The sequence below is a fragment of the Python bivittatus genome, unplaced genomic scaffold (assembly GCF_059951505.1).
Source record: "Python bivittatus isolate LINGU-HERP-01145 unplaced genomic scaffold, Pbiv_v1 ctg000350_np1212, whole genome shotgun sequence".
In the NCBI taxonomy this organism is placed as follows: Eukaryota; Metazoa; Chordata; class Lepidosauria; order Squamata; family Pythonidae; genus Python; species Python bivittatus.
In genome coordinates this window covers 1,436,678-1,458,301 of record NW_028277074.1, presented here as the reverse complement: position 1 = coordinate 1,458,301, position 21,624 = coordinate 1,436,678, and the positions used below count along the sequence as shown (strand labels likewise).

The window sequence follows — 21,624 nt, the reverse complement described above, 5'->3', positions numbered from 1 at the left end:
ATTGTTGTAACCAAGTTCTGGTAGCCTTGTTTTTCTGTAAACATTCATTGAAAGAATACTTTTTAAGGAAAGATGGCTGGGTCCCATTAACAAAAAGATTAATTTTCAAGTTTTTAAATTTTCATGTAAATTAAAATGTTAAGATGCTATCATCTTTCTTCTATTTACAGTGGAGAATCTGGTGCTGGCAAGACTGTGAACACAAAACGTGTCATTCAGTATTTTGCTACTGTTGCAGCAATTGGTGAACCTGGAAAAAAAAGTGTAAATAGTCAAATGACATTTACTTTGTCTGTATAAATAATGATTACTGCCAGGAGTGGAAGGTATTCTATTACCTAGTCACAGATAGCATGATAGTTACCTGTGATGCTTTAAAGTAATTTCAGGAGTGAAAAGACCACGAGTCTTTTCTCCAGTAAGGTTAGTCTATCGAGAACCATTCTCAGTTTGCTGTTAGAATAGTTATGACTGGGCTTCAGGGTGTACCTATAGGTATATTGAATATTATATCATCTATCTATCTTCTATCTTTCTTCTTCCTATCATCTGTCTGTCTGTCTGTCTGTCTCTCTAATAATCTCAGCTTCTCCCAAATAATCTTGAAAATGGGAATTTTGCAGGGCTGCTATGAATTTCTAACAGATCCCTAAGCCTCTTTCAAACAAAAGAAGAATGATTATAAAAGCTATTTAAATTCAGAGCATAAAATGCCTCTAAGTCCTAGAGAAAGAACACTGCCATTTTGTTTTATTTACAACAATGTATACTTTTTGTACTGTCCAAGTTGAATAAGCATGCTTTGCCATGAATTATGCAGTGCATAAATCAGCTCCATTAGATGGAACAGGGCATTAACAGGGTTAGCTAGCATATGTTGGGCAAGTAACTGAAGTATTGGTTTGCTTCTTGGTGATCCCAACAAGGACAGGTAAGGATTAGTAATTCTGAGAGCAATCAATACTAGTCTATTCATGCTGGAGAAAGTAAGCCTATACTCAGGTACCATTTCTTCATTAAGAACAAGGATCTTAGAATTAAAATTACGCTGTGTTATACATCAAAGTGGATTGTAAAAGAAATATCTAGCAAAATCTCACCTAGAAGGGATTGAGAGATGAATATATTTTCTTAGTCTTTTGTTCAATTTTATTTGTATTTTTTGTTTTAAACAGCAGCCAGCCACCAAGACTGGGGTAAGTCATCTATATTTGATTGATTAGGTGCCATCAAATTGTTGTTGGCTGTTAGGGACCACATAGGTAGTCATCTATATTATTGAAAGTTTATTCCAAGCATTTCCTGAAGTTTACAACACATGTGTGCTGTAATCATAGTGCTTCAAACTACAAATGTTATTCTGCATTCATCCATGTATTGAATTATTATTGCACTATGAGGAACAGATGATTTATAACCCTCCCATATTTGCCAATTGCATTTTCCATTTTTTTTTTTTAAATATGATGACAAAAAATCTTATATGCAGGGAATGATGGGATTGCTTTCTAATGCTAAGCCAGTGTAATGTAAATGTTGTGTAACTGGGTTCAAACACGCCGATTCAACTTCAATAGAGTTCACTGGCTGACCTTGGGCCAGTCATTTTCTCTCACCCAAACAAGTTGTGGATATGAAATGGGAGAAAAACCTCCTATGTCAACCTCATTGAGCTTCCAGAAGAAAGACATTTTAATTGGTAGAACTAGCAGCTGTCCATATGAACGTTATTCTGCAATTCTGCCCACATTTTAACCCTGTTTTAACTTTTCTGTCAGAATATCTGGAGTTTTTTTGGCAGCATATTCTTTGCATAGTATTGCATTCTTCTGGTATATCAGGGTGAAGCCAGACACTGGGTATAGGATTAGATTCTAAATGTACTTAAAACTTTTGCATTGTAAGGGAACCCTGGAAGATCAAATTATCCAAGCCAACCCAGCTTTGGAAGCTTTTGGGAATGCCAAAACTCTGAGAAATGACAATTCTTCACGTTTTGTAAGTATGATTTCTAACTGTTGAACTTTACCATCTCTCATTATTATGTTCATAAAATAGAAGCAGAAACTGAATACCATTAAAATCTGTAGCTTCACTCCTCCCTCACATTTTTAATAGTACTGTATTCTTGATTAAGTAATTGGATGATTTTCTACATGTAATGTCAGCAGCTGTTCTGCTGTTACTTATTGGAACATTCTGGCATAGAGATTGTACCGTCTTGGGATTTTAGCAATAAGTTTGCCAGCTAAAGCATCAGCAAACAGGAGTTGACTTATTCAGGTTTTCCTACAATAAAAATGGCAGAAAAAGATGTGTTTAGACCAGGTCCAGAGGGAACTCAGGTCAAGAATTTTATATAAGAGGTTTTCTAGTCTCCATCTCTCAAATCCAGCCAGTGTTAATTATCCTAAATCAGGATCCAGGATTACTGAGAAGCTCCTGGTTCCCACATAGGTAATCATTCCCACAGGTAATGCTCCTCCATTTCTATGCTCTGCCTTTCAACTCACCAGTGCCAATGCTCTCCTGGGCTTGGCGGATACACTGTTTAATCAGAAACACAGCCTGGAACCACAGAGTTTTAAGTGTATGGAGTTGGTCCTGTCACAAGTTCTGTACTAGTACCTGGCTTTCTGGGCTCAGCAAATTCTGTCCCATTGCTTTTCTTCCTCAGATGATAATTTGTTAGGAGTTATGATAGATACCTCTGAATATGATACTGCTACATCCTTAACTGCCTCACTATTGCCTGTGTAGTTATGAAGATGCTGCCATATTAATAAGGGTTTAGTAGGGAGATGTCTGATACTGCCACTGGTCCTCTCTGAATTAAATATTTTAATTCAGTTTAAACATTCCTGGTATGCAGTTTTGACTTCAGTTTCTGCAGGGTTCCTAAATATATACAAACAGCTTATATGTTTACATTTTGTACATATCTAGGACGTGTGAAAATAGTCCAAAGGAGACTTCAATCTGATACCGTCCAGTTGTGTTTGGACAGCAATTTTAGAACTGGTTATCCTTGACCTACTGGCTGGGGATTCTGAAGAACACAAGATAGTTTAATGAACTTGTGGATAGAGATGGATGCTATCTATATTTCACTGCCTTGCTCTCATGTGTGTTCACTCCCCACAAGAATACACTTCTTACATCAACTAATGGGCCAAAGCCTTTGAAAATTAGTTTGGTGTTTGTTAAATGGAGACCTCATTTTTCATTGAAATACTTGGCCCTTTGGATTACTTTCCATTAAACTCATTATTATTCACTGGGAACGAGAAAGGACTCCTGCATCTTTTGCAAGTGCCTTCCTATTTCCAGTGAATAATTTTGATTTTGATACTATTATAACAGGAAAATTATAGAGTCATCAGATTTGGGTTGCAAAAGCTTTGTGATCCTTTGGATTTTTGTAGTCCAGGTCCGGTAGCCATAATAAAATGCAGGAAGTTTATTTAGATCAGTCAGCAGTAGCAATGGGATATAAGTACTATATCACATGTTATACCCTGCTGTCCAGCATATGTTGGGTAGTTCATATGCTGGGATGCTAAACAGGGTAGTACAAATGCAAAAGTAGCAGGACTATCTCAAGTTTATAAATAAATAAATAAGTTATATTATTTTCCACTGATAAACATGTACAGTACAGTTTTGTATATGGGAAACATATGAGTCCTGTGTAATATTTCCTAAGGGATGCAGCAAAAACAAGCTGGTCACGATACAACCAAAGGGAATACTTGTTCTAATTATGGCTGCAGAGCTGCAGAAACCACAGTAGACCCCAAATTCACACATTAAAAGAACAGAGAAGGCTGCAGTTCCAGACACTTGAAAACTATTTACTCTGTTGTAAACTGATAATATATTTTTAGCCTCTGTATATGTACAAAATGTGTGTCTTTCCAGGAGAAATATTTAGAATAAAGTGCATATATCCTTGCAAAGATATCTAAATATCACCTTTCTTTTAAGCAATCCTGAAGAAGCAGATTCCATACCTACCAGTGGTAGATTATTCCTTTGTCAGATTGTTTTAGAAAGTTTATTGATACTATAGGATAGTATCTATATCAGTGCTTTGCAGCACTTCAGGAATGGTCATAGACCTGATTGTTCTCACAATTTTGTTTTGGCGAAAAAAGTAAAATCTCTCTAGACTTGAGCTTGATTCCCAGTGACCCCATGATCATGCTTATTTTGTTCTCTTGACAACAGTGTGTCAACTGTATTCTTGCTGCTGTATTCTTCCTGGATTAAAAAAAAAAATCCTAATCTAGCTATATGCCTGCAGCAATGTATTTTACTTCCTTTTTGTGTGAAGTAACAGGAGGGGATTTTGTATTTCTACATCCAATGATAGTTCAGGGCATGGGATGATATTTTTGCTATTTTCGGTTGATCAGTTGCAAGGAAAGAGTTGCACACTCATTGACACATTGTGTGTGTTTCAAGCTCAGCAAAAGTTCAGATGATCATGGGTCTGCTTCAGACTACTCTATGGTGACTGGGGGAGCAAAATATAATCATATGAAAAAAAAGTACACCCTCTTTGAGTTCTATGGTTTTACATATCAGAACATAATAAAAATCATCTGGTCCTTAGCAGTTCTCAAAAGTAGGTAAATACAACCTCAGATGAACAACAACACATGACATATTACAGCATGTCATCATTTATTTCCCAAAAAGAAAGCCAAAATGGAGGAACCATGTGTGAAAAACTAAGTACACGCTTACTGCTTCCATAGGTATGAAGAGGCTAAGTAGCAGCCAGGTGCTGCTAATCAAATGCCCTTGATCAACTGATCATCAGCAAGTGTGACTACCTCTATAAAAGCTGAGGTTTTAGGAGTTTGCTGGTCTTGAGCATTGTGGTGTGTGTTAACACAATGCCAAAGAGTAAAGACATCAGCAGTGATCTTAGAGAAGCAATTGTTGCTGCCCATCAATCTGGGAAGGGTTATAAGCTGCTTCCAAACAATTGAAATCCATCATTCTACAGTGAGGAAGATCATTCACAAGTGGAAAATGTTCAAGACAGTTGCCAGTCTTCCCAGCAGTGGATGTCCCAGCAAATTGCCAGACTGTGCAATGCTCAGAGCAATTGCAAAAAATCCAGGAGTGACATTTCAGACTCTACAGGCCTCAGTTAGCATGTTAAATGTTAAAGTTCATGATAGTACAATAAGAAAAAGACTGAACAATGCTTGGAAGGGTTGCCAGGAGAAAGCCTCTTCTCTCTAAAAGAACATGGCAGCATGGGTTAGGTTTGCAAAGTTGCATCTGAACAAATCACAAGACTTCTGGAATACTGTCCTTTGGACAGACAAGACCAAAGTGGAGATGTTTGGCCAGAATGCACAGCACCATGTGTGGTGAAAACCAAACATAGCATATCAGCACAAACATCTCATACCAACTGTCAAGTACAGTGGTAGAGGGGTGATGATTTGGGCTTGTTTTTCAGCCACAGGACCTGGGCACCTTGCTGTCATTGAGTCAACCATGAATTCCTCTGTATACCAAAGTATTCTAGAGTCAGATGTGAGGCCATCTGTCCGACATTGGGTCATGCAATAGGACAATGATCCCAAGCACACCAGCACATCTACAACAGAATGGCTGAAAAAGAAAAGAATCAAGGTGTTGCAATGGCCCAGTCAAACTCCAGACTTCAACCTGACTGAAATGCTGTGGCGGGACCTCAAGAGAGCTGTGCATAAACAAATGCCTGCAAACCTCCATGAACTGAAGCAATGTTGTAAAGAAGAGTAGGCCACAATGATGTGAGTGACTGATAGTCATACAGAAAATGATTACTTCAAGTTATTGCTGCTAAAGGTGGTTCTACAAGCTATTGAATCATAAAGTGTACTTAGTTTTTCACACATGACTTCTCCATTGTGGCTTTCTTTTTGTAAAATAAATGATGACATGGTGTAATATGTCATGTGTTGTTGTTCATCTGAGGTTGTATTTACCTACTTTTGAGAACTGCTAAGGCCAGATGATTTTTATTATGTTCTGATATGTAAAATCATAGAACTCAAAGAGGGTGTACTTTCTTTTTCACACAACTGTATATATACTTTATATACCTATTCACATGTCTATTCACTGGAAAGAATAATTAAACTTTTTGTCAATACAAAGCTAGACCATCTCACAGAGACCTACTAGGAATAAGTCCACAGTCCTGGCAGTGTTAAAAGAATTTAAATAATTACAACAAGCATCTGTACAAACATAGAACATTCAAAGCAGTTGCTCTCAGATAGAGACTTATATAATGGAAAGTCCTACGTTCTACCCAAATAGAAAGGTAGTGCTGATCAGAGCTGGTTGTAGTAATGTGGTTACTTAGAAGCAATTACCTACTCCTGAATCGACCATTACTCTTAAGGTGCCCTTCCAAGTAATCTGGCAGTGGTGACATACCTGTGGATTTGGAGGCTGTGTTTCTATGTCAAAGTCAAAATTCTTGATTGCCAAATCAAAGATACAGGAGGTTGAGTCTATCAAGATCTCCGAGTACAGCTTGGGAACACACTGTAAAGTTTCATCAATCTAGTTTAATGGTGGAAGATTCAGTACAAATGAAACATTGTTCACACAATACATAACTAAAGTGACATGACTCCTTGGAAAGATGAATGACAAATTCTTTTTTATGTCATCTTCACCATGATTTCCTTGAACGAAGATTCATCTTTCCAAGGAGTCATGTCACTTTAGTTACATATTGTGTGAGCAATTTGTTTCATTTGTACTGAATCTTCCACCATTAAACTAGATTGATGAAACTTTACAGTGTGTGTAAGCCTAGACACTATGGAATGTAAACTATATTTTATGGCTTACTGTAAACCAACCATTGTGGCTTATGCAACAAGCAATGATTTAAATAAACCATGGTATAACAAAATGTGCAAATCAGACAAAGATTTATCATAACAGCCAAACAAGGCAATTATCAAAGCAAGCTTATAGTAATTGGTAGATTACTATTGGTTCTATGTTTTATCATTTTCACATGTCTTTAAACTTTGTACAATAGGGCAAATTTATCAGAATCCATTTTGGAACTACAGGCAAGCTATCATCTGCTGATATTGAAATCTGTAAGTATGACACTGCCTGTTATAACTATATATTTCATGTAAAACTTTCAACCTATTTTTCAGTTTAATTCTTCATTCTCCAACTAGATCTTTTAGAGAAATCCCGAGTTATTTTTCAACAACCAGGTGAAAGAGACTATCACATCTTCTATCAGATTTTGTCAGGAAAGAAAGCAGAACTACAAGGTAAGAATAAGAAAAAGCATACTTTGTGTGCCTGTTGAGATATAATTTTTCTGGAGAGATGACTGGATAGAGGAACTGAGAAAGAAAAAAATGTGAAACGATAGTCAGTAATTTAAATTGAATAATATCACTGTAGTAAAAAAAAGTAAACAGATAATCTGGAGAACTCTGAGTGGTGAAGTTGATAATTTTCTATCTTTAAAATAAAGGAGCAATCAACATTCTACTGAAATAATGCTAAAAAAATCAAATTACTGCTAACACTGATTTTAATTGATTATTATATCTCATTATTGGTTATATTAAGCCCTAGATTCTTAGTGTGCAGACTTTTGCCTTAACTAGGACTTTAAAATTGTACATATTGAATCCATGCTAGACAATGCTGCATGTGTATAGAAGAAAATAACTAAGTTTCCATGCATAATTTTTCTTTAGGGTAGAAGATTGCACACACATTGATACATATATAACGGTGAAAGCTTAGAATTTCATTGTCACTCAAGATAGACAATACTGGTCTAGATGGATTCTAACATGGCATGAAAGTAAATTCTTATGTACCATAGTTGGGTGTCTTGTATTGGGACTCTGTATAGTTCTAGATTGACAAATAGCGAATCATGATACCTATAATAATTTGCACAGTTTGAATGAGGATGTCCCTTCCCAACCATTGTATTACTTACATCTGTATTTTGGGTCACTACATCTGTTATTATACATGACCATTCTTGAATTTCAAGTAGCTGGTCCTGTCTATCATCTAGTTTTGCACCCTATTTATACATAGGGATTATGAATTTGTAGGGGTTGCTAGTGCTTCTTGTAATGTGGCAAAACGTCCCTTTATCCATGTCCTAAATTTCTGCTTGGCAAAAACAGTAATAATCTCATTTTTGTTCTTGTCATCCAGGATGAGTGGACCATCTGCTAAATCCTTAACCCAGTTAGCCTTTACTGTGGTCTAATTAAGGTAGATTAGAGGAACTGTTTCAAAGTGATTTTCAGCTAACAGGATTTGGATGAAAATATTCTACTGTGAAAATATGCCTTCCATGGTTAATTTATTCTTATGCTATACTTTTTGGCTGTGATTGTTGCATGGATAAACTGCTGTCAGCACACCAGTTTTGCTGTTACAAACAATTGTTCACAAATAGTCTTTCTGGATGTATATGTGGAGTGGGAGAGAATTTACTTACAGTAATAATTTTATAGGAGATTTCAAGTTTTTGACCACATGTTCTGATATCTTAATAAAATTTTGAAATAATCTTTTTGTCCTGCAAGGGGGGGGGGCATGCTGCTTTTCCTGATTTTGACATTTGAATTTACATGTCTTCTCCCCATGATATCAAGACATTAGAATCAGCTGAATAGAGTTTTGATGGACTTTGGATGTACAAGAAGCTGTGTAAATGTCCTTGCCCTTTATTATTTGTAGCAGAGAAAGGATCAGCAAGCACATCTGCCTATGCTGCTTGGCTGAAAAGCTAAGTAGGGTATAGGATATGAGTCTATTGACCATGTGGAGTTAATTGCATAAGTTTAAGAATGAGTCATTAGATGGAACTATTCAGAGAGACTTGATTATCCAAGCAAAAAAATAAAGCTAATTTATAGTTTTAGAATGGCTTGGAATTCAAGATCTCTGTAATGCTGCATGCTACTGAAAATGAGTTCATATTATAGACTCTTATCATTTCCAGAAGGGTTAGGAATGCCAAAGAAAGATCTATGTAGGAATCAGGTCAATATAAGCAAAGAAGTCAAATAAGCCATGTCATGCAGGGGAAGTGTGGGTTTGTTCGTTTTGCAGCAACAGAAGTCACCTTTGTTTGGCACTAATATTGTGGGACTGGATTATTTTGCTTTTATGTGGAATGAATCCCATTGAACTAATGGAACATATTTCTGAGTAGATATATGCAGGACTGCATAGTGATATAATTTAAAAATAGAACCTCTACACATTTGTGCAGCTCTAATTTCTTTGAACTCTATAACAACATCACAGCAACTTTGAATAAGCCTTGATGTATGACATTGCACTTGTGCTGTACTGTATTTTGACTTAACAGGAGACCAGATCTTGAGAGAAGAAACTGTTTTATCTTTTCCTCATTTGCAGATATGCTATTGGTGTCAACAAACCCATATGACTTCCACTTTTGTTCACAAGGTGTTGTTACTGTGGATAATTTAGATGATGGGGAAGAGCTGATGGCAACTGATGTAAGACTTGTTTTTATTAAAGTACAAGAGGGCATAAGCTGTTAAGTTCAGTGAGAACAGCAGCAATTTCCTTATTTGAGTCAGTTCAAACCAACCCATATAAATTCTCACTGAACAGGATTGCTGAGCATAAATATGCAATGAATCCAGGATCACTACATCAAAAGCCAGTATGCAGAATGGTTTTAGCAGTGAGTGACCCTTAGTCTTCCTATTTATTATTTCAGAACAGGGCTGTACCGATACAGCCATGCTGTCTATTGACTTTCATAAATTGGGGTAAGAATGTAGTTCTGCTGGTTCAGGCCAACACCCATCGAACAACAGAATTTTGGTTCTCATAGTGGTTAACCAAAGCCAACCAGTGTGCTTGCAAACAAGAGATGGAAACATACCTGGTTCCTGTTATTATTTCCTTGAAATAGGTATTTGGAGGCATGCTGCCCCAGCCTGAAGGTAACACTGAAACTTTAAGACAAATAGCCTTTGATAGACCTGCCCTCCATAAATGTATCCAACCTCCGTTTAAAGCTATTCAAGTTAGCAACCATAATCATATCTTTTAATAAATACATCCAAATATATTTAGGGAGTCTGTTTCCCAATTTGGGCACTGTACTCTTCCTGGGATTTACATAATTGTCTTCTCAAAAATAGTTTGTTTAATGATGTGCTTGTTTTAAATATATTTTCTGTATCTCATAATGGGCTTTTAATGTTGCAAACTCTTCCATAAGCATCAGGAAATAGAACATGAATAAAACTGTTCCAACAGTTTCTGTTTTGAATTTTCAATACCAAAAGAAGCACAATACCAGCAGTGCTGCAAGGCAACTCTAGAAATAAAGCTGCATGTTGCTGAACAGGCAAGTGACAAAGTATCTTTTTCTTTCTTTTTTAAAATTTTAACAGCAAGCCATGGATATTTTGGGTTTTGTTGCGGATGAAAAATACGGTGCCTACAAACTCACTGGTGCAATTATGCACTTTGGAAACATGAAATTTAAACAGAGGCCCAGGGAAGAGCAAGCAGAAGCTGATGGCACAGAGAGTAAGTGTTTTCTTTTCTGTTTACCAACAGTGTTCTGTTTCTTGTTTTGTAGTCTTGGCCCGCAGGAAAAGCCTGCCTTGTTTTTTCCCCCTAGTATTATGCCCACGTAGAAATCAAACCTCTTTGCGGGAATCTCATCTATAGATCAGTATGTTGCAGTTGGGCACAATCTGAGCATATGGTCTAAGGGAGTGGGATGATGTATTATGCCAGGGAAGGAAACACAACGCTCTAGACAGCATAGCACTTAAAGAGTGAAAGGTGTTAATTGCATAAAATGTGTGTCCTGAATAATTTTCTGTTTGCTGAACACTAATAGAAAGAGCGATTAGAATTCCCACCCTTACTCCCCACCACTCCCAGTTCAAAAGATTCCAAGATTCCAGTCATTCTAAAATTAGAGAAAAGAAGTAAGTTTTACTGAATGTTACCTTACCCATCATTTTGCAAGTGAGGACCCCAACATTACCATATAATAGGGACCTCTTCTGGACCAGGCTCTGCTTTGGAGCCCTTGGATGACTCCCACGTACCATATATTGAAGGGGATTTTATCGATTAATCATACAAAGTGTACATGATACAAACCACACTGTTTTGCTTACATTACAAGACATATTTACCCATATAACATATGCAGATTTTATGATGACAATACATTGTTCGTACTGGAGATGTAGTTTGTTCTCTAATCACTTCAGAATCAGTCATTCCCCCAGGCAGTAGCTAATTTTTACATAACAGTGTCTTCCAGACAATTGCCTACATTACAGATGTTATGTGCCCATTCTCTACTCATTCAGGGTAATGCCTGCAAAAATCACCTTGTATTCAACAGATCACATATTGGATTCCTTCTGAGCAATCAGTTTCTCAGTGTCATGGGAAGAACTTCTATGCATGCAGTTGATCAGAACACACTAATTATTTATGTACAGTGAGAGGCCTAAGCCTGCATGTGGTCCCCAAAAGCTTCAGTGTAATCCTCAACATGTCCCCCCCCCCCCGCCATGTCAATTTTAATGTGGCAGAAGGCAAATCATTAAATTAGGGCCGTGCAATTCTTTGGATTCAATTTTGAAAAGTTACTGGGGGGGGGGGTGCAAACAAAGCAGCTGTCAGTGTCTAATTAAGCACCAACACCTTTTAAAAAATATTTATCTCACTTTCTTTTTCTCTTGCCTTTGAGCTGAACTGGACTCCTTGTGACTTCAGGGAAATATTCATTAAATTTTCTCAGCAACAGTTTGGAAATAGCTCGCCTTGCCATTGCCTTCTTCCTGATATCATTATCATGATCCTCATGATCCTCATCATTATACACAACAATGTGAAATCACAGCTCCCAGCTCTTTAGCTGGTTTTAACCTTCACTTGCATTGAGTTCTTCGCAAGTGCCTAAGATGTTGTCATGTAATCGGTGTAGTATATGCGCAGATCCAAGCATCCAAGCAGTGTGGCCTTTTGTAATTGACAGGTGGAAATTTTGTCAATGTGCAGATTTTCTAAGTGCCATCCACAAATTTTTGTTATGGCACTCAATGTACCAATAACCACGGGGACCGCCACAGCCGGTTTATGACATAATCTTTCAACTTTGATTTTCAGATCTTGATATTTTGCAGTCTTCTCCAATTCTTCGTCTTTTATTCTACTATTCTCTAGTATTGCCACATCAATTATCCACTCTTCTTCTTTTCAACCACAGTTAAATCTGGTGTGTTATGCACCAAACTTTATCAGTTTGTATTTGGAAATTCCACAATATTTTAACCTGCTCATTTTCGAACTACTTTTTCGACTATATGTTCCCACCTATTTTTCATTACTGGCACATGATAATTTTTACAGATGTTCCAGTGAATAATTTTGGTGACTGTGTTATGTTGTTGTTTATAGTGAGTTTGTGTGATCTTCTTGCATGAGCTTATATTATCTACTGTTTCTTCTGCTTCTTTGTACAATCCTCACTTTGAATCATTTGATGGTTTTTCAATTCTGGCCTTGATTGCATTAGAATAGCTTGCTCTTGAGCAGCCAAAATCAAGCCTTCAGTTTCTTTTTTTAATATTTCAGTTGTAAGCCATTATCTTTATCCTCTTTATCCATTTTCCCCTTGATCTTTTTGAAGATCATGAATAAATTGACCATGGAATGCTTTTCCTTGCCAGCATTCTGCTCATGTTCCAATTACATTATTTTGATATTCATGTTATGTTTCCTGTACATTCAGTAAGTTTCAATTTTTAACTTGCATGAGTGCTTGTTCTTGACTGTTATTTACATAATCAGCCAATGCACACTCTTCTTCGACAGTTTGTTTGACTTGAAGTAAACCTCTGTCTCCATTTCTGCAGGGCAGGTATAATTTATCAATCTCACTTCAAGGATGTAATGCATAGTGAATTATTATTGTTTGTTGCATAGTCAGCCAGATGTTTAGACTGGATTTGGCATTTTTATCCACTTATCGATTATTATTATTTCTTAATCTAACCTACAGCTCAGGTATTCCTTGGTAGTTTCCTATCCCAATACTGACCAAATCCAATTGTGCTTGGCTTTTAAGATAAAAAAAAAAATGTTGGCTAGATGCTACTACATAACTGACCTCTAGGTTTCTGTACATAGGTGCATAGAGAAGTGCCTATTTAGGTATTTTCTTATTTGTTAGATTTATATTTGTCAACCCTTCAAAGTAGGCCAGGTCAACCAACAGTCACCGCAAGGATTAAAGAAATATACTTTATTGTTGTAAGGTATGATAACTGAATCTTGAAAGCCTGCAGAGTTTCCCTCTGCCCCTCTTACACCAAAGAGAATAAAGGCAGGGTTATTTTGAATCTCTTTCCCATGCCCCCTCCTTTCTCAGGACTGAGTTTCATTTACTTTCTCTTAACAGCTCTTCTAATAATTCTTGCATACCTTTGTCAGGACTACTTCTGCATTCTTTTACCATATTCCATCTCCAGGATCTCAGGGTGGAATACATAAAACTGTGTCCTCCAATTTTTCCCATAATAATAACTTGTAAAGTAGGTTGGGCTAATAGATCATGATTGCCCTCTGCAAAAACAATTGCATCTATGCTGATCCATCAGGTAAAATAAAGAATTAAAAACCCACCATTTATCAATCCCTGTAAATGGCATCAACCTAAAAAAAAATAAAAATCCAGATTTATTTATCAAGCAAGATGGTACAAAAAAAGAGGATGTGGAAAAAAACATGACATACTGTTCCAAAGTCCTCCAAAGAAACTTGCATGTCTAAAATTACACTTGAACTTTTGTGCCCCCAGTCCAAGTCTAGCATTATATTAGCTCTGCTTAGTATAAATCAGAATGAGAACTTCTGGGAAAGTGTATCCATAATCACAAAGATGGGTGCCAGTTCCACATGGTTCACATGCATGCATGCACCTTTAAATTCAGTTGCATGCAGGAGTTCAGAAATATGACCCTGAATAGTTTTCTTCTCAAATCTCCACTAATGTCTCAATTAGAACAAGAATAAACAGTTATAACATTGCTGTCAGGCCCAGCCCAAGAACAACAGGGAAACAGTCCAGTTGAGTTAAGTTCCTTTATTTGCTTACACCTTATAGACAGAATCTCCCCAGACTAAATCTATACTACTGCAACATATACTGTGGATATCCCTGGGAGCTTCTAGGGAGCGGCTATCCTGAACCTCTTATGCTTCCCATGCTCCCCCTGGGGACTGTGTTGTCTTTTGTCTCCTTTCCCTTCCTGGAATGCACCCCCTCCTTGCTCTCTGCTGCTATCCACCCCATTAGCCTTCTCTGCGTACATACATTCCACCACAATTGCTTTGCATTGGATGATTTTTCTTAAAATTTCTATTCTTATAACTGTTGATTTACATTTGTATTTTTTTAAATCTTGCTCAGTCTCTCTTTTGATTTACCTGACTGTTGCAAATATTACTTCAGTAATTAAAATAAATACATTTGTATTCTCAAAAAGTACTGTATGAAATGCTTATTAATTTTTCATTTTCTTCTGTTTTATTGTTAGGCACCTTGAGTGTCCCCTAAGTAGAAAGACACCATATATGTTGAAATAATCATAATTATAATGCTACATCCTGTTTATAAATAGATAGAATTTCACCGATTCTATCTGCTATCAGTCAATTCTCTTTTTTTACAAGAACTGTTAATCAGTCTTATCTACTTGTCCTCACCATTATCATTTCTGTGTGACTGGGATTATACATTCTCTGAACTGTGATCCTGACAAGTCTGTGTTCTGCACAATGCCAAGGTTATTCTCTTGGGTTAAATAAATGTCAACACATAGCAATAGCTAGACTTCCTCTTTTATAATAATTTTATTACAAGTTACAGTTAAAAAAGATAAAAACGAATACAAACTAAAAATGAATAAAAAGAAAAATAGAAAGTGCAGAAAAGAAAAAAAAGATAGAAAAATAGAAAAGAAAAAAAATAAGAATATAGTAAAGAAAAAGAAAAGAAATATATAAAGAAATGACTTCCCTTTTCATCACAACAAGTATAAACAATGTTAGTAACTTATCACCTTCTCTTAAAATACAACAAATGATCTCTTCTTCCCATATCCCATCTCTTATCTATAAACAAATCCTTAAAGCCTTGTCGTTTCAGTCCTGATGTCAGCAAAGTCCATTAAGAATTACCAGAAATAACAACATATCTATTTAACCTTGATCAAATAAACCAACTTTGTTTCTTCCTTTTCCTTTTAATAATCTTGATCTTTAGTCCCTTCAAATAATGTCCTAGAACTTGATTTCTTTTTATTTTTTCTTTGTACCTTCTCACAAAATTCTTCAAAGCTTTAACAAGTCTTTTTTGTAAATCCAATATAGGAGAATTATCCAGGTCACTCTATTGGTTTGTATATCCCTATTTATTTATTTATGCAATTTATATAAGCACCCATCTCATAAGCAAGCAACTCTGGGTGGTGTGCAACAGGGATAAACAGTCAATAATACAGTAAAAGATATAAAAACCAAACTAAAACAAAAAAATAATAGACAAAGGGATGTTAAAAATAACTGAGCCACCTCACTAGTTCACCCGTCCCCTGGGGTGCCCAGGCCTGCTTGTGTAACCAAGTTTTGAGGGACCTCCAGAAGTTCAACAGTGATGAGGCCAACCCCATCTCAGGAAAAGAAGATTCCACAGTGCAGGGGCCACACCAAAAAAGACCTGCCATCTAGGGCCCACCAAATGTAGCTCCTTAGGTGTCAGAACCCATAACATATCCTCTTTGCTGGATCTGATAGGAAGGGCAGATACAATTGGGGAGAGGTGGTCCCTCAAATAACTTGGTCCCCTGCCCTGAAGGGCTTTAAAGGTCAAAACCAGCATCTTGAATTGGACCCAGAAACAAAGTGGTAACAAATGCAGCTCATGAAGCAGAGGTGTAACATGTGTTCTAACCAGAAACACACATAACTGTTCACACCATTGCATTTTGCACCAGCTGAAGTTTCTGGATACACTTTAAGGGTGGCCCCTTGTAGGGACCATTGTAGTAGTCTAACTGGGAGGTGACCAGGGCATGAGTGACCATGAGTAAGTCCCCCTGATCCAGGAATGGGCACAACTAATTAGTAAGACATCAGCCAGTTTCTTTTGTATGTCCAGTATAGCATCTTTTTCCATACCATTCTTGTAGCCTGTCATTTTTAAATCCACTTTCAGATCAGTTTCAGTTTCAGTCTTGTCCAGTAAAACTTGTTCCTCTTCCATAACATCTTTTAAACACAGTCTATAGAGGCAGACACTCTTAAAATTAACTTCTGGGTCCATTGTTCAAAAATATCCTTCAATACGTCCAGTGTTAAAATATTTTGCTTCATTCTGTATTAGTAAGTGAAAGTTAAGTGCTCTTCTCCTTTAATTGTAATCTTTAGTTCCTTCTGGTTCCCTCTAGTGTCCGCCTTCAAAGTCTCATCCTATCATGTTTTTTTTTTTTAAAAAAAAAGAGAATTCAAAACAAAAGTATTTTCCCATGGGAAGGATTCTTATAATTAATTCCAAAATCTTATTTCAAACCTCTCTGGACCCTTAGACCATTTGTAACTTTCCAAAATCAGAGTTCTAATCACCCTTTTGCTGTTTATTCCAAAAGAAAAAAAAAACCATGAAGTCCTTAAACTTGTATTTAAAACTTCTTTTGCTAAAGACTGAAGAAAATTCACCCGGTGCTATAAAACTTTTTGATCCAAAGGTTCCTAATAGCTGAAAAGCATTTAACAAGCAATTTCCAGAAGTGATTAGAAAAGGAAGTATGTGAACCCAGTGTCCTTTTGAAGGTGCCAACCCTGGTTTGAGCAAAAAGATGGCTATACCCTCACCTCCCAGAGCTCTAAACCTGCCAGAGACCACTGTCTTGCAGTCTTCTCGTGAGGAGCAACTGTATCGGGGTGATCTTAAGTCCTCTCCTTGTCCAGAGAGGAATTACAAAGAGCTGGTCTACTCACCAGCTCTTCATTCCACAGTAGTTGTCAGCTCCACTTTTAGCGGAGCCATTTTCAATTTGCCATTTCTTCCCTGGAAGTCCACAATAGCTAGACTTCCAAGTACAAGTACTGAATGTGAGATAAACATAAAGTAGCCTTAGGAAAGATGTATGACCTAACTGTCTGAAGTATTTTACTCTCTTAAATGTTTTATATTAAATGTAATTTTAGTATAAAATGATTATCAGCTGAGCTAGTAGTTGTATTATGGTTAAATGTCTGCTTGTATCATACATTTTAGACCTATTCCTCTGCTTTGGAGTTCTAAAGTATTCTAGAATACATTATAGAAAACAAGTAAGCTATATCTGAAAATCAGTCTAAACACAAATCATTTTACCCACTGAATGTTGTTTTTTTCTATCAGGTGCTGACAAAGCTGCTTATCTTATGGGAGTTAACTCTTCTGATATGCTTAAGGGTTTGGTGCATCCAAGAGTGAAAGTTGGAAATGAGTATGTCACTAAAGGCCAAAATGTAGAACAGGTGAGAAATCCTTTAAACCACATGATCTATCATGATACCTCCTCCATATACAGTACAAGTTGATTCTTCTGTAAACAGAAGTATTACTAAAACATTTGGATCTTTATTCCTACAACTACAACTGTCCAGTATCTCCTATTCCATGACTATGACTTCTGATTGGCCCAGTCAGCACCTGAATACCATAGTGATTAATGATCACCAGACCAAGCCAAATGGGTGAGGTTTATTATAGGATTCCAGGTTTCAACCAGACTCATGTGAAATTTGACAAGTCATAAGACTTTAGGCAAAACAATGTTTCTGTCCATATTGGCTGATACAATATTTCCCAGACTGAAGTACAGAAATGACTGTATTTCAATTGAAAGAGAAATATGGATGTGTATTGGCTTATGCAACAGTGGTTGGATATCTGTGACCAGTCTTTCACAATTATTGTCTAGAAGGGGTGAGCTCTAGACAATATCTTTGTATATCTCTGTAGATCAAACTGAGTAATTGCTACTGGCACTAATAAACAGATTTGGGTCTGGTGGGTCTGAGTGAGAAATGAAGTCAGGCTCAGCAGCAACCCTATTAATACTTCCCTATCTATTATTAACTTTTTCATACTGCATTTCCTTAGTATAAACCTAGCCACAGTTTTCATAAAACAATCTCACTATTTCAGTAGGGCTTACATCCAGTAAATATACTCACTTCCTATATCGTAAATGTAGCATAATATACAGCATAATTAATAACAAGATGGTAAAGTAGGAAAAGAACTAAATTTCTGTAAATGAAGAAAACAGAAACAATGTAATTTGAACAAATGGATACTGTGGTTCCACCATCTAGGAATCTTTCTCTGGCAGCCCAGCCCTTCAAAATCTGCCACTTACAACTGCACAGCAAACACTGCAAAATCCTATGGTTCTGTACATGCATGCTTCACAACACTCAAGCCTTGGCTAACTATAAAGAACAATAAACTATGGAGCACATTTTAATGCAAATTTCAATTCTGCCAAGAAATATATAGTTTGGGAACAAGAAAACAAGATTACTTCTGTGGAATTTCACACATTCCTCTTTCATAATGAGCCTGAAAAAAATATGTGGCTGCTTTAAGGTGCTGACTCGTTAAACTGAATGTGACTCTTAAAACAGATGCATCTTGTTTCAGGCTCATAAAACACAGGCTGCTCTAGGGAATAGCAAATGGGTGTAGAGCACTTCTGAATCATTTCAAAGCATGCACAGTTCTAGTAAACCAAACTAATCCATATATATTAATGTCATGTTATACAGTTAAATTATTGACATTTTAATCATTTTGTTTAACAATAGAAAAATGGGAAATTAGCAACTATTGTATAGTTCTCAAAATGGGTTTGTTATGGAAGAACTTATTATTCATTGGATGTCTCCATAAATAAGAGAGAAAGGGAGATTATTTTTCTGTTTCCATCTCCTGTTTGCAGCACCACCCCACTTTCACTCTGTTCTGCAGGGTTCCTTAAACTCTGAAGACATTTTCATATGCACAGAGTGCTGTGGTGAGAACAGAAGTTGGTGAAAATGGCTTTTCCTCCTATGTTAGCAGAGTATCCACTCAATCAAAGTTATTCCACAGCAAAAATGGAAGCAGTGGGTTTTAACTAGTATATCCTGCAGATGATAAAGTTCATTACATTCTTCACTACATACCCAGCCATTGTTCCTCATGCTTGTGTAGGTTACTTATGCTGTTGGAGCCTTATCTAAGGCAGTGTATGATCGAATGTTCAAGTGGCTTGTTGCCCGCATCAATAAGACATTGGACACTAAATTACCAAGACAGTTCTTCATTGGAGTATTGGACATTGCTGGCTTTGAGATCTTTGACGTGAGTAATTGAAACCAAAAATATACACAAAAGAGCAAGGTTGATTTAAGTTAATAAGTTTTAATCAAGTATTTTGTTTAGAAAATGTTATTAAAATAATTATTACTGTCCTATAGCTTACTCACTTATTTGGGAATAACTATGTAGACTAGTTGGGAAAATATTTCCTGGTTAAAACAGCTTTCAGCAACTCACTTTCATCAACCTGCTTCACCACCTGCCTTCCAGATGTATTAGACTTAAACTTTTATAATATCCAGCTGTGTTGAGCTGGTATTATTGTTACAGCAAGGCATCAGATTGGTGAAGGTTGGCTAGCACCTTGGAAAACTAGAAATATAACTAAAATTAAAATCTTGATCAGTTTCTGAGATCACTTATCTAATCTAATATTAATTTCAATGGGACAAGCATGACTTTGGATCATTTCTTTGTGCAATATGCCTGAATAATTGCCCCAGCAGACCTTGTTACTTAAATCAATGATTCTATCCAATGCTTTAAAAAAATAAGCTATAATGTTTATGCACATTAAAACAGATCTTATACGTACTTCAAGGAATCCAAGTTTTAGCAACAAGCCATACAGATATTTTGTCTGATTCTATACAAATTGATTTCTCTCTCTCTCTTTCTCAATCTCTCTCTCTCTCTCTCTTTGCCCTCCTGAAGTATAATAGTTTTGAACAACTTTGCATTAATTTCACAAATGAAAAACTGCAACAGTTTTTCAATCATCATATGTTTGTCTTGGAGCAAGAAGAGTACAAAAAGGAAGGCATTGAATGGGAGTTCATTGACTTTGGACTGGATCTGCAGGCTTGCATTGATCTAATTGAAAAGGTATTAATAAATTCATCTTAGTCCCTGATTGTAAATGAATTTAAAAGGTTGATCTAGTACTATACCTTGGTCATTTTTTTCCAGTAGTCATAAGAAGCCTGCACAATCTTTGACTCAGTAAGTTAAAAATAACCTAAATGTATATACAGTGTGGCCACCATGTTCTGATTTTGCTGCCTATTTAGGATTAAAGGAATTAAAGAGGAGGAATCTGTTTCTTAGCAGACCATTACTAACAACTGGTAGAGTGTATGTAGCTTTATGGGTCACAAAGCATATAGATCTAAACTGTAACTGCTTTAGTTTCTGTCTCTTTCAGTGAGAAAAATATGTCAGCCCATCAAAGTATTTTGAAAACCAAAGCAACAATATTATGTCAGCAACTGGGATAAATCTAACATCTTCACATACTGTGTCAACAAGTTTTATAGCAGACAGAAAGAATAATAGATTAATGGCTAAGGGAAAAAAACAACCCTGTACCAGTAGCATTCATTCACGGCAACACAAATTATACATTTGGAAAAACAAACTCCCAAAGCAGTTCTCACTGATTGTGTTGGTTAAGAATTTTAGAACTGTAGTACAACTGGAGGGGACCAATTTGGGGAAGGTTGTCCTAACATCTATTATTCTGTTTTTTGTTTTTCTTTTGCTAACAGCCCCTGGGCATCCTTTCTATTCTTGAAGAGGAATGCATGTTTCCAAAGGCTACAGATATGACCTTTAAGGCTAAACTCTATGACAACCATCTTGGCAAATCACCCAATCTGCAGAAACCAAGGCCTGACAAAAGGAGGAAATATGAAGCACATTTTGAACTTCTGCATTATGCTGGAGTGGTAGGATCTTTCTTTCTTTCTTTCTTTCTTTCTTTCTTTCTTTCTTTCTTTCTTTCTTTCTTTCTTTCTTTCTTTCTCATTTGCAGATGCAGACACCATAGAAAGCTTATCTTCTATGACATTACCTTTTATAGGCTGATATCCTATGAGAATTAAATGTCATGGAATAATGAAGCATAGTGCAGTTGGGAATGGGAAGAGGTGAAAAAATGTTCTAAGCAAAAAGGGAAACTGGCACTCTGAAAAGCCTGGCATTCTAAGTGGAAGTGTTCTGAACACATTTTTTGCACTAGAAATGTATATCTTAGAATTCAGCAAATAAGAATCAGGATACCCCTTTTAGTACAATTTATGGCTATTTCTCTTCATCTTTATATTGATAAAATACATGCATTGTAGCATAACCATAATGCCTGGGTAGACAAGCCA

At 36.4% G+C, this 21,624-nt stretch overlaps 1 protein-coding gene across 2 annotated transcripts in view; it reads left to right on the top strand.

The window, feature by feature from the left end:
• MYH15 (myosin heavy chain 15) overlaps positions 1 to 21,624 on the top strand; it is an 87,207-nt gene that overhangs the window by 8,319 nt on the left and 57,264 nt on the right. The window contains exons 6-16 of one of the 2 annotated variants that reach the window (XM_025167322.2): positions 171 to 264; positions 1,179 to 1,196; positions 1,906 to 1,998; positions 7,073 to 7,136; positions 7,224 to 7,322; positions 9,457 to 9,560; positions 10,473 to 10,611; positions 17,519 to 17,637; positions 19,361 to 19,510; positions 20,183 to 20,353; positions 21,016 to 21,195. In XM_025167322.2, coding sequence (XP_025023090.2) covers positions 171 to 264; positions 1,179 to 1,196; positions 1,906 to 1,998; positions 7,073 to 7,136; positions 7,224 to 7,322; positions 9,457 to 9,560; positions 10,473 to 10,611; positions 17,519 to 17,637; positions 19,361 to 19,510; positions 20,183 to 20,353; positions 21,016 to 21,195 — 1,231 coding nt within the window. Of the gene's footprint in view, positions 1 to 170; positions 265 to 1,175; positions 1,197 to 1,905; positions 1,999 to 7,072; positions 7,137 to 7,223; positions 7,323 to 9,456; positions 9,561 to 10,472; positions 10,612 to 17,518; positions 17,638 to 19,360; positions 19,511 to 20,182; positions 20,354 to 21,015; positions 21,196 to 21,624 lie in introns of both variants that reach the window. The other variant, XM_007429270.4, reaches the window with a different exon arrangement.